Here is a 13,461-nt window from a genome sequence, read left to right as displayed (position 1 = left end):
GGCTGACTTCTGAAAAGTGTGGATAAGTGGGGCCATATAGGTCCTTACCAAGTCTAGGAATGCCTAGTACAGAGCAATGTGACCTTGGCCTTCTCTGGAGATCAGAGACCTGTCCTGTTTATGAGATGATCTGGCCCTGGTGGCATCAGTCGGCCCTTAGAACTTAGAAAGCACACACATGAATAATGAGTTGTTTTGAAGGTAGCTTGTAACAGCTTTTCTGAGAGCGGCAGTTTGCCATTTTATTGACTTACCTCACCAAAAGAAACAAAAAAAAAAGAAAAGAAAAGGCATTTAGCCCCTTCTTCTTGACTGTCAGACCCAGAGATTTCTTGCAGGAATTCCAAGGAGAGCTTGAAACAGCCAAGCACTGCTTTTGGTACGCAGGCACGCGTCTGCTTCTGTCAAACAAATTGGGCCAGTAAGTCATAAATTAGAAAAATATTTTGAGACTTGTGTTTATTATTTAGCAAGTAGAATAAACAGCTGGCCACAGACAAAATCAAGTATAAGAAAAACAACAAAAATAAAAACCTAAGCCAACCCTGTGTTGGTTGGTGGAAGATCATTTTCCTGTTAGCCCAGAGCAAGGTTGCATCGTCTTGGAGCCACCATGAGCCTTTGCTGCATCACCCTCTCATTGATTCACTCTTCAGTGATTCATTTGGTCACCTTGCCCCTTTCCACCTAAGTCCAGCAGATTGTCTGGGGGAACAGGGAAGGTCTTGGGATCCCTGTCCATATCAGAGCCCTGTTCCTCCTTTTCCTGTTTGCTACAGAGTTTTGCTTCACTTTGCTGATTTTATCCACTCTGAATGATCCTCTTTGTCAAGCTTATTGGAATGCCCTGTGGGAGGGATGCTATGCAAAACATAATTGTATTGCATAACTGCCCAGTCCTTAGAGTGCCAGATTGCCCTTGGCACTGAGCAGAGCCTCCTCTGGTGGGGCCTAAGAGAGCAGGGGAAGTGCACAGAGAGGCTGCTCTGTCCCCACCCAGGGCATGCGCCTGACCCCTACCCCAACTCTGATCAAAGCCTTATTTTGAGTTTCTAAACTAAATGCAAGTCTCTACTTAGCCTAGAAGGGAAACATTTTTCCCTGGCTTTCCTCTGTCTCTTGGAGAGGCTCCAGTTGCTGTTTCTTAACAAATGTCAGGTTTGTCTCCTCTGTCACCTCAAGGCAACTGACATTCGTGACTAATTATTTAAAAGGGCAGTCTTTTAGTTTATTTTGAGAAAACAAAATCCCAGAGAGCTCTGTTAGGTACACTGGATTTAAGCAGGTGACGTGCTGGTGTTTGAAGTTTGGAAAGTAGACACAGAAAACTAGGGTTTTTAACATAGTTGTTGGAAAATCCAGGAGCTCAAGGCCAGCTTCATGGACATATTACTGATGCAGCATTTATCTTCTGAATGAATTCCAGGCCTTTAAACTTAATCCAGATAGCCAGGCCAGGTGGTCACAGGGCTTAGGGAAGTGCCATCTTGATACAATGAACTCTTGTCCAGCTAGAATTTTCTTCCCCCTGGCCCTGTAAAATCAAATGACATCAACTTCATTATGGAGGATGTGGAAATGACGTGAATGTATGTGTGTGTGTGTGTGTGTGTGTGTGTGTGTGTGTGTGTGTGGTGTGTGTGTGTGTGTATACACGGTATGTGTGTATGATTGGATTCTTTAGCCATTTGATAGTGATTTGTGGGAAAAGTTTGGCTATGAAAGATGTGTAAAAAATTGTAAACCTCTTTAGGACTAGGATTTTACTTTGGTATATAGGATTGTGCCTCATTCTGATCATCACAAAATCATCATGTTGTCACATTATGTGTATGAACAAGTAAAAATACCGAGGAAAGCAAGTTGAGAATGTGAATCCTGGTACATCCTCAGGGCTGCAGTGCAGGCTGTTTCAGGATACTGTGTTCTATGACTGGTAAGAATGTCAACTGAATACAGCTGTGTGTAGAAGTAGTAAGTTGTAAATGAAGAATAGAGTTGGATGTCATTTATTTTTGTTTTTTAAAAGCAGTTAATGAAGTGTCTTAGTCCTCCATGCCAGAGGGTTCCAGCAACCTTAGCTTGTGCATCACAGTTAGCGGTAGTCTGGTCAAGGCCCTTCATAGACTTACATGGTGTTACCTGATTTTGTGACCTTCATTTATCCTAACTCTCCTTATTTAATTTTCCCCCTCTAGTCAACCATTTGAATGTTTGTGTATATATCCTTTAGTCTCTATGTTCTTGTAAAATATGCTGTTTTGCATGCATTTTTTTCCTGAGGCAAAATTCATAATAAAAATATCTTTTTTAGAGATGGAACGTTTGAGTGGCAGTTAGTACATTCACACGTTGTGTAACTACCACCTCTTACTAGTTCCAGAGTATTTGTATCACTGCCTACCCTTGCTTGTCAAACAGTCACTCTTTATTCTTTCCTCTACCAGAGCCTGGCAACCTCTATTCTGCAATCTATTCTAAGGGTTTACCTATTCTAGATGTTTCATATAAGTGGAATCATGCAGTATGTCATTATTTGAGTGGATGTATATTTATATTTTAAAGGTACTTTTTCATATGTATGTGTGTGGTGTGCATGTATATACATGTGCCTGTTCATAGGTAGGTGAACTTAAGTGTGGGGCCTCAGGTTGATACCAGGAATCTTCCTCGATTTCTCTTCTGTTTTATTCTTTTTGAGAAAGGTTCTTTTACTGAAACTGAGAGCTGGCCAGTACAGCTAGTGTTGCTAGCCAGCTTGCTCTGAGATGCCTGCTTTCTGCCTTCCCAGGCTGGACTTACAGGCAGGCTGCCATACCCATCCAATTCTGGGGATCCAAACTTTGATCCTTTTGCTTGTGCGGCAAATGTTTTAACTGTTGAGCCATTCTCCAGCCCACATGTATGTATTTTAAAAATCAGCTTGGCCGAGGTATAATTTGTATAGATTAAACATACTTTTAGTATGTGTTCATGTGTGTGTATGTATGTGCATTCATATGCAAATGCATGTGTGCATTTTTTTTTTTTCTGACACAGGGTTTCTTACTAGCCTAGAACTGGTCAAGTAGGCTAGTCTGGCTGACCATCAAGCCCCAGGGCGTTTCTCCACCTCTGTAGTGCTGGGATTGCAAGCATGCCAGGGTTCTTTTTACATAGGTTCTAGGGATTGAACGTGGGTCCTCATGTATGCAAGGCAAGCAGTTATTTCCACATTTAATTTTGAATGGACCTTATGCATGACTGTTTTTCTTTTTTTTTTGTCATCTTTTGAAATTATCTACCACAACCCCATGAGGCAGACACTATTATCACCCCATTTTACTAATGAGGATGGAACGCAACGAGATGAGCACTTTACATGAGATGGCAGAGCTTTTCTGCAACCAGCTAGGGGGGGTACTTATGAATGAACTGGCTCCCAGTGCATGCTGCTTGACCCTGTTCACCAGTGGCCTCTCTCTCCTGCATGTGCAGTTCAGAGACTGCTTCCCCACATGATTCTATGCTATGTTCCCAACTAACAAAAAGTGCCTGTGGAATATTCTGATACGTGTGCCATAGTTCATCTCTTTCCCTGTTGTTGCATACTTAGGACAACCTTCCCTCCTTTTCTGCCCTCTTTGAACCCTCCCTCCTTCTACTCTCTCATTTTTCTTTGTGGTCATATGAGTCACATTGAAAGGAGGATCAGGGAAGAAAGAAATTACTAAAGTAATATGTAGCCCTTGTAGACATACAGCCAAGCAAAGAGAACAAGAGGAAACACATATATAAATAATTTTTCAGAGCTAACCTCTTTAAATGGTTTTTAACACAGTGTTCTAGTCTCTTCTACAGTTTTGATGGGGAGAGGGATAAGTACAGTAGGAGAAAGAACATGATTGGACATGAAGTTTTGCAATAGAAAATTAATATAACGTGAACATCTTTTTATCTAATTAACAGTGATGAATGTGTACTAAATGTTTAAAATTCAGTCAGGACTATTTTTAGTCTGTTGTTTTTTAACCATTTCATAGGAATGCTGTGGGGTGTATGTAGCTAGTTACCTACACAGATGGTTAGGCTGTAGCTTTTATTTTTTAATTTTAATTTTAATTTTTGCAGAGCTGTCAAACTCAAGGCCTCGCACACTCCAGGCAGGTACTCTACCAGTGAGCTACACCGCATTCACTCAGCACTATGCTGAGAAATTCAACCTTACTTGGGTTATATAGATACTTATTCTTGCCGTGGATTTCCTTATTTCCTTCCACACTAGTCCCCACACGTACAATTGCAGGCAACATTCCTACACATGCCCTCCTGATCTTAGGGTTGAGTCTCTGGGACATACGGAACATGAGGTGCGGATCAACTGAGTTGCACTATGCCTAGAGTCAGACTCTTGTCCAGAATGGTTGTGTTGGAGTCTTTACTTCTATGCTCCATCATTGCTTTAATTTCAAAGGCATGTGTATGAATGCCTAGAACAAATAGAAAGCTGCACATCACACTGGTGAGACTGAGATAGTCTACAAGTGGACCAGGAGAGGGATGATTGTCAGAGAATCTCAGCAGTCAGCATATGATATGCCAGAAGTAGAATGTCTTCCTATGCAATTTGTCATTATATAATCCACTATTTAAAAAAAAAAAAAAATGTCTGCGAGCTGGGGAGATCATTGGCTAAGAACCCGAATTTAAATTCCTAGAATCCACATGAAAGATGGATTCTGTAGTGCAGTGTCTATAATCCTAATGATTCTATGGTGAGATGCAATGCAGAGGCAGGAGATTCCTTAGAAGCTCATGGGCCAGCTAGCCTGGTATACAGCAGGAAAATAACAAAAAGAGACCCTAACCAGACCAGGTGGAAGGTTGATGTCCTCTGATCTCCACATGTGTGCTATGGCACACAAATGCCCCCCCGCCCCCCCCCCCGCAAAAAATTAGAGTCTGACAGTGTAATCTTCTCCTAAGGTTTACCTTTTATGCAGTCCCCACATTTTGGAATGGTGAATGTATAGATTAATATTATTCATGGTGCCATGGTATGAGTTCTTTTGCATCTCTGGGTGCTTTGTGGCACACTCTATCTAAACAGTGACCACAAGTAATACTGATAAACACTGGTTAGACATTTAATCCATGTCCCTCCCATCTAGATGGCTTACAGAGGTTATATACTTTTCTGTAAGGTCCTGGGTCAGAGTTGGCCATGTGGGGAGGTGGAGCTCAAGAGGTGGGCCAGAGTAGAGCACTGACTGTTTGGGGGAGTTGCAGATAGACAGGAAGTCAGTGTCTTTTTATTTAAAAAAAAATTAAAATAGCCGGGTGTGGTGGCACATGCCTTTAATCCCAGCACTTGGGAGGCAGAGGCAGGGGGGTCTCTGAGGTCAAAGAAAGCCTGGTCTACATAGAGAGGTTCAAGACAGCTAGGGCTACAGGGGGACCCCGTCTCACAAAAACAAAAAAAAAAAAAAAAAAAAAAAAAAAAAAAAAGAAAATAAACTACTTTTCCTCACTCTGACTAGAGCTTTCCTGATTCTAATTCTTCCCCTGTCTGTTCCTTCAGCCTTTTACCTAGGCCAATGTAGTAGCCCAAAGTCTTCTCTTTGGAGTCCCTCTATAGTGAGAGCTTCCCATCTGCTCTGTTCACTTGCTGTAGCCATATGGTATCTTCAAGGGGGGTTTGGAGCACCTAAGGAGTGGTGCTTTTCATTTGTATAGCCTTATACTGTCATAATACCTGTTTAAAACCTTGACTGTTGCTTTCATTTTGACTTTAAAAAGTTCTCCTCAAGCCTATTTATTGAGCTATTGGAAAATAGAATACACACACACATATTTTTTCTTTAATTTGTTTTACATTTTTCAGAATGTGTATGGGGGGATGGGGGCTGCCATGGCATGTATGGAAATCAGAGGACAACTTGCAGGAGTTGGTTGTCTCCTTCTATCATGAGGTTCCTGGGGATCACACTCAGATGGCCATGTTTGGCACCAAACATCTTTACCCTCAGAGCCATCTTCCAGGCACTTTTTTTTTTTCATTTTAAATGGTGGGATTCAATGTGACATTTCTTTGCATACATGCCATTTTACTTTGCTTATACTCACCATTTTTTTTTTTTCTCTCTGCTGTACACACTCTTGCCTTGCTGGTCTCCTCAAAGAAGGGCAGGAGGTTAGTGCTATCTTCTCCAGGTGAGGTGGAGGGGACATTCTCAGGAAGAGTTTCAGTAACTTCCTTAGGCAAACACTGCTCTGAATGAATGGGTCTGTTGGCTGTGATTATCAAGCACAAGATGGGAAGGTACTTCTTGCCTTACAAGCAGTTTCTCTTTCTATAAAAGGTATGTGGTCTTCAAGTCAGGCTCAAGCTTCCTTCTTTCATCTCCTCCAAAGGGAGACAGATAAAGATCCTAGAGAACTAAAATGCTCCTTTTAAAGGTGCCTTTCACTATTGCTCTTCAAATACTAGTTTCAACTGAGGTGGTTTCTTTCTCTGGAGCCCAAATGAATAATGATCAGTAAGTCATTTGAAGTAACTGCTAGAGCGGGGCAATTAAGTAGGGACTTTCCTTGTTTATTTCTGGTCTCATTGTCCCCATCACCTTGACTGTGATATTACACCACAGCCTGCTGGTGCTGCTGCATGCATAAATGCATGGTGCAGAAGACAGAGGTGTTTGCATATAGCTTCTTCAGGGGATTACTTTCCACTCCTACACAGGGGTAAGTACAGGTTTCCTTTGATGAGCTACTGGAAGACAGGGTATTTATGATGCTTTGTGAAATACACGTATGTTTGCTACTCACAGCTAAGTTGAAAAAAAGAATCAACTGGAAGGCAGATGTCAATATAAAGCTAAGTCTTCAAGGCAGAAATACTTCTTACCACCAAACATTACCAGAAGTCACTGGTTTAGAGGTGAAAGACACACAGCGTGCTTAAGAAGGCAGAACTTCCGGCTTATTTTACTGTTCCCAGGGTTGGTGAACTCTGTGTAACTTAGAACAGAAGTGACTCTTACAAACAGGTGCACTGGTATGCTAAGTGTATGATGGATGTGTGCTGACCAGTAAGTACCTACTGTTGCTTCCTCTTGACTCATAGGGCTGAAATGAAGCACAGTCACTCTAATTGCAGTACATACTTGTGTTGAGCAGGGAAGTTGAGCAATCCTGCTGTATTTAGTAACTCTTGTGATGAGATAGGTGAGGCAGGAGAGATAACAGTCATGTTTTGCCTTTTGGGTGAATTGAATTTAAAACATTTTTAGGGTATAATTACATAGCTACTAAATAATTGAGTTTTTTGGCCTTAATTTTGAAAATGCAAGATTCTTAAGTTGATGTAGAGGATCTGAATTTTTAGTTTATTGTGATTGCAAAAATAAAGTGGATTAATTAATTGTACTTTTTGGGTCCTTTTTAGCTATATAATGCCTTCTCACAATTGAAACTTGAGGGTATTGTTGACTTATTCCAGAGAAAGACAAGTAGAGTAATAATTACATCATATAAGTCTTCTGTGTAGTTTTCTTTCAGAAGAAAGAAAACCTTCCCTTGTGTTCCCACAGATAACAAAAAGGAGATTAGAGATTAAAGATTTCCCAAAGTTCAAATTTCAGATCTCTCTCTCTCTCTCTCTCTCTCTCTCTCTCTCTCTCGATCTGGGTAATAAAATTTGTAACACTTCTAAACTAGAAAGTTTATGAAACCACAGCATACGTGTTCTTCATAGCTATTTTCCAAGCCTGTAAGTGCAGGCCACTTTCCAGAAGGGTTAGGAAAAAAAAGGTTCTGAATGACCTTTGAGGTGATCTCTTGATATTTGCATTGTAATCCTGTGGGCTTAAGCTTTTAATTTTTAAAATCACTGGTGATGTTTGTGAAGAGTTTCAGTTTCCATTTTGCTCTGGGTAGTAGCAATGTAACCCTTTAAAAAATGTAACAGGGAGCTGGAGAGATGGCTCAGCGGTTAAGAACACTGGCTGTCCTTGCAGAAGACCTGGGTTTGAATCCCAGCACCCACATGGCAGCTAATAACTGTCCGTAACTCTAGTTCCAGGGGATCTGATAGCTTCTTCCGTCCTCTGCGGGCATTGCATGACACGGGTGCACTTACCTACATCCAGGTAATACACACATACACATAAAATAAAAATAATAAATTTTTTTTTAGAAAATGTAAGCAAAGGGCTGGAGAGATGGCTCAGCAGTCAAGAGCACTGGCTGCTCTTGCAGAGGACCTGGGTTTAGTTCCCAGCACCTACACGGCTACTGAAAACTGCCTTTAACTCTAGTTCCAGGGGATCTAATGCCTTCTTCTGGCATCTATGGGCATTGTATGACATGGGTGCACTTACATACATGCAGGCAAAACACTCATATACATTAAAAATGTATAAATATAAGTAAATAAAACATGTAAGCCGATATGTATGCTCATTCTATCTACTCTGATATCTTCAGGGTTGGTGAGTTGGCACATTCTTTTCCAGCATGACTGATAATTGATATTTTTTAATTCCATTTTTTTAATTCCGTTACTTCCTGCCTTAAGAGGAAGGTTTTAAGTTGCATATCTTACACTGACATTCAGTTTCACGAATAAGTATGTTTTTCCCCTTTCAGGATGCTTTTCTGGTGGTCTGTTTGTGTTTTCTATCATTCATTGAAAAGTCCTTACTTACTAAAATTCATTTGACATTTGCTTGAGACTTTGGGCACCATCAGTAACAAGTTAGGACACCACCTCAGTGCGTCCACTTCAAGTGGGCCTGGGGATGCAGAAGAAAGAGTCAGAACCAGAGTCCGGGTTTAATGAAAATAACAGGTAGGTAGGCCTTTTTGGATTAGGTGAAAGAAGATGGAGGTGACATTAGATGCAGTTGTGAAATTCCTGGGAAGTCCACTTAGTGTGTTGTACTGGTCAGGAGGGGTCGGGTTGTAGTGTGGTAGCAAACAACCCTTAATCACAGAGTTAAACCAACATAGACCCCTGGGTTTCTGAGATGGTCTCCCTGTAGCAATTCAGGCTGCTGTCTCTTGGCTTTTTGCCAACTCTATGGACAGGAGGGACTGTGGGCAGTGCTGTGTAGGCCTTCTCCTTTGCCACACAGAACAGCCATCAGTGCTCACATGTGCTTAGTCAGAGCCAGTCACATAGCCTTGCCTGTAGCTTGGTAGGGAAGTGCTTCTGTGCACTGGAAGGAGACATTGTTGAGGTCTAGTGATGTCTATTACATGTGTCTATATAACAATTTGTGTCTGGCTATGAGATTGGATTTACTGAATGAGGATTTGAGGCACGTCATTTACAGTGAAGGAAATGCTAGAGTAGATCTGTAAGTGAAAACATCTACTTTGAGAGATCAGTTTCCACAACATTGTCTCTGCATGCAGCTTTCTTCACAACTTGGGCTGTACAGTGCTCTAGAAAAATGTAATGACAGCTCTACTGCAGAAAAGTCAAAAAGGTTCTATTTGCTCTGCTGTTGTCAATTTGCACAGAATATTAGCAATGTCTCCAAAAGCACTTTGTACTTAATCATTTTAGTGTGATGCAATCCTATAGGCTAGCAGACCCTTAAGTTTTTTTTAAAAAAATACTTTTCATTTATTATTTTTATTTATGTGTTTGAATGTATTTCTTTCATGTATGTAAGTGTACCCATGTCGTGCAATGCCCACAGAGGTCAGAAGAGGACTTGAGATTCCTTAGAACTGGAGCCACAGACGATTGTTAGCTGCCATGTGGGAGCATGGAACTGAACCCAGGTCCTTTGCAAGAGCAGCCAGTGCTCTTAACTGCTGAGCCATCTCTCCAGCCCTAAGACCATTAAGTCTTAATGATGACAGGAATGATTGGCCAGAGCTAAGGTAGTGATCAGGTCAAATGCTAATTTTTTATGTCAGTGGAATTAGGAGGATTTGGTGTATACTCTTCTTCATATTAAACATTAGAAAGACACCGACCATCTGTTGTCTCTTTTAAAAATATTATGTGTGTCCATGCATGATGTATGTATGTGGGTGCATGTGCCATCATAGTATGTGTGGAAGTCAGAGTACAACTTTATGTGGAATCTGTTCTTTCCTTCTACCTTTACATAGGTTCCGGGGATCAAACTCAAGTCACCAGACGTGGGGCAATCACCTTTACATATTGAGCCATGTCATTGGCTTCTGTTTTCTCTTCTTCCAGAGTGTTCATTACTTGTCCTTGGCATTAGAATGTATGACTATACTTTTGCTGCTGTACCCAGAACATCTGCAGAGAAGCCTACTGCTGCTGAACCAGATTCTGTAGTATTTACTACCCTGATCCTGTTTTTGATGCCTTTTCTACCACTGCTCTTCCTGTTTACTATTCCTTTGATTGTTAAAGCATAGCCTTTGGGACTGAACCTGATGAATTTACATCACATTTCTATGAGGGCTGTTTGAGACACTGGGCCCGTCTCTTTCCAAGCCTGTATCCTTATCTGTTACATGGGGCTAAGTAGCTATCAAGAATTTTAGTACACATTGAGCACTCCTTATCTGAAATGTGTGGGAACAGAAGTGTTTCTGATTTTGAAATATTTTGTATAGAGTTTACCAGTTGAGTATAACTAATCTAGAAATCCCATTTGGGTTTAGTAATTTATTAGTAATTCTTTCAGAATTTAGTAATTTATACAAATCCACTGCACAAAATAGCTGGTACCCTGTTTCCATTGCTCTGTGAATGCTACCTACAATAGATGTTAATGTCATGATCACTTCAAGGCTCTTCTCAATAATTCTTTCATGAAAGATTTTTGTATCTTTTTATGGAACTAGGAATCAAACCTAGCACCTTGCATATGCTTTACCATTTAAATTCTTTTCTAGCTGGGGTTGTGGTTCAGTGGAAGAGTGCCTGGGATTTGATTTCAGCACTGCAAAAGAAGGTTTACTCCCTGTAGCCCCAGCTGTCCTGGAACTCACTATGTAGACCAGGCTGGCCTTTAAGTATACATATTTTGATCGCAAAGCAGTAAATGTTCATTGAAAGAAAGATAAAAATATATATAAGTGCCCAGAAAAACAAAACTCATCTGTTATCCTATCTTTAAGATACAGTAATTATATTTTGGTGTTTGCTATATTTTTTACAAGTTTAGCATTATGTACATAATTTTTTAGTCTGTTATTTTTATTTAATATTTGTCTTTTTGTACCATTCTAGGTCAAGCACAGTATTATTACTTAATAATTTCTTTCATACTTTTGAATGAAAAGTTAGTTCCATGTTGCAAAGTTGAAACGTGCAGAGAATATCCACATGCCTATCATCTATGTATCTATCTCCTTTTTTTCCCCCCTTTTTCCTTTTTTTTTTGTGTGTGGTTCTAGAGAATCAAACCTATGGTCTGAACTCCTGGGCTTAAGGAATCCTCCTGGCTCAGCTCCCCAAGAGTGTGGACTACAGGCACAGGCTGCCTTGTGCTGCCACTCTTAGACACCTTCCTGCTTGGAACACCGATTGGCTCCTTGGTGGACAAGGCACTTCAGAGTTGTTTCTTCTGGCCTGTAGGTGGGGTGGTTGAACTCTGACCTGTGAACTCAGGTCTTATTGTTGCTGCTTTTAGCCTCTGATTCCCTCTGATTCCCTCAGGGGAATGACAGACTGTTACTGTCTCTGAAATTTCCCTCTTGTTTCTGGTGTGAAGGAATTTTCTGGCAGTTTGCTTGGTCCTCTTGTTGGAATAACACCTTTCCTTTGCTTTGGCCATGATTGCTGGCAAAGTGGAGGCAATGTGGGGCAACCTTGGTGAATGCAGAAAATCCCTCTTGCTGTGTCACTCCAGTGACTGACTGCCTCTAGGTGCCTACCTCACAAGGTGGGGCCAGGTGTGGCAGCCTTACTTTGTGTACAGTTCCCAGCACACCTGTACTGTGCCCATTGACAAGTGGACTGCCCTTATTTAGCCCACAGAACCCCCATGACTATTCTTTTTCAGGAGCACCTGGTGTCTTTCACAAGCATTTTCAGAACACACATCTGGTCTGCAAACTTTATAACCCTTTAGCTCTGTTTCAAGTCGTGGGAGGCCCTTGATATACAGCAGGTTCTGTGTTTTTCCACTTCTCTCCCCTCATTTAACATTCCAGGGTGTTTGGTCTCAGTGTCACGTCAGCAGGATGATAGAGAGCCTCAGTTCTGACACTGCTGACAGTTCTGGCATGTTTGTTCTCACGAACTCAGCTTTGGACAAAGTACCTTCTGGAGAGGTGAGGCTCTGACTTTATATAGCTGGGCTGAAGAGAGCACAACACTGCCCTTGTCCTTTTTCCTTGTCCTTTATCCTTTCTGTTCTTTTCCTGAGTGTGGTTGATTCTCAGCCATCTCAGGCTGATCTTCTAGTATCTGGATCATCCATGTTTCTCAATTTTTCCCTTGGACAATTTCAGTTCTCAATGACTGAGCCAGCCAGGACCTTGATATGAGGAACTGATGTCTGGTTATCTACCTTCCCACCCCTTTTATCTTCCCTTTTTTAGGTAGAGACCCTCTAACTCTTTGGCCCTCAACTAAGATGGGTTTCATCTTGCTTTCCTCTACTTTCTGGGACATTTATCATTATCTGTAGATACTGTTGGCTGACACAGAGGTGAAGAGAGAGGGGCCTGATGCTGGCCTCTAGTGGTAGAGATCAGAGGTGCTGCTGAACATCCTGTAACTCCCAGTACAGTGCACCCCCCCCCAACTATCCAGCCCTTAATGTCCATAGTTACCAATTGATAAATTCCATCTATAGGTGGCCCTTTTGTGAAAATCTCCCTGGCAATGGCATTATGTAACACATGAACCAGTACCACATTGTTCCCTCAGAAAGACCATCTCCACAGCCAGCCCGAGGCCCTGTGCTTTCAGTGAGTTTGGTAACAGAGATGAAAAGGTGTGTGCACCATCATGACTGTACTCCCCCAACCTTGTTTCAGTTACCTAGCTAGATTTATTGTCTTCCAGCACTCTTTTTTGTTGCCGCATTGCTGTTATTAATACAGGGTTTTGCCATGGTGCCCAGGCTGGCTCAAATGATCCTCTTGCCTCAGCTTTCAAGTAAGTAGAACTGCTTGCCTACACTGCCATGCTCAGGTAACTCTTTTTTGCTTTTAAATTTCTCTGTGTTTTCCTAAATTTTCATGTATGTCTCTTAAGAGTGCGGTGATCAGTGGAGATGCATCATTCTTGTAGTCTAGCAACTTCTGCTTCTGCCTAGGGTAGATAAGAGTATCTTTGAGGTGGATCTGGGGGCATCCTGGCTAACCTTCGGTAGATGACCACTCAGAGAACAAAGAAGCAATTACTTCTCCTGCTTATTAGAGGAAGTCACATGGAAGGAACACCTTTTCATGTGTCAGAGAGACCTGGATACAACTTGGCCACTTATGAAAGGTGTGCTCTTGGACCCAGTTTTGTCAGGCACAAAATAG

General features: G+C 41.5%; 1 protein-coding gene across 1 annotated transcript in view; it reads left to right on the top strand.

Annotated features, from left to right (window-relative positions):
• The window catches only part of Stk39 (serine/threonine kinase 39), a 331,576-nt gene that overhangs the window by 31,390 nt on the left and 286,725 nt on the right, over positions 1-13,461 (top strand). Inside the window, exon 5 of the mRNA XM_008849922.3 lies at positions 4,564-4,591. Coding sequence (XP_008848144.1) covers positions 4,564-4,591 — 28 coding nt within the window. The remainder of the gene's footprint in view (positions 1-4,563; positions 4,592-13,461) is intronic.

Source organism: Nannospalax galili, unplaced genomic scaffold, assembly GCF_000622305.1.
Source record: "Nannospalax galili isolate Female #2095 unplaced genomic scaffold, S.galili_v1.0 scaffold165, whole genome shotgun sequence".
NCBI classification, from domain to species: Eukaryota; Metazoa; Chordata; class Mammalia; order Rodentia; family Spalacidae; genus Nannospalax; species Nannospalax galili.
This window is presented reverse-complemented; position numbering and strand designations above follow the sequence as displayed.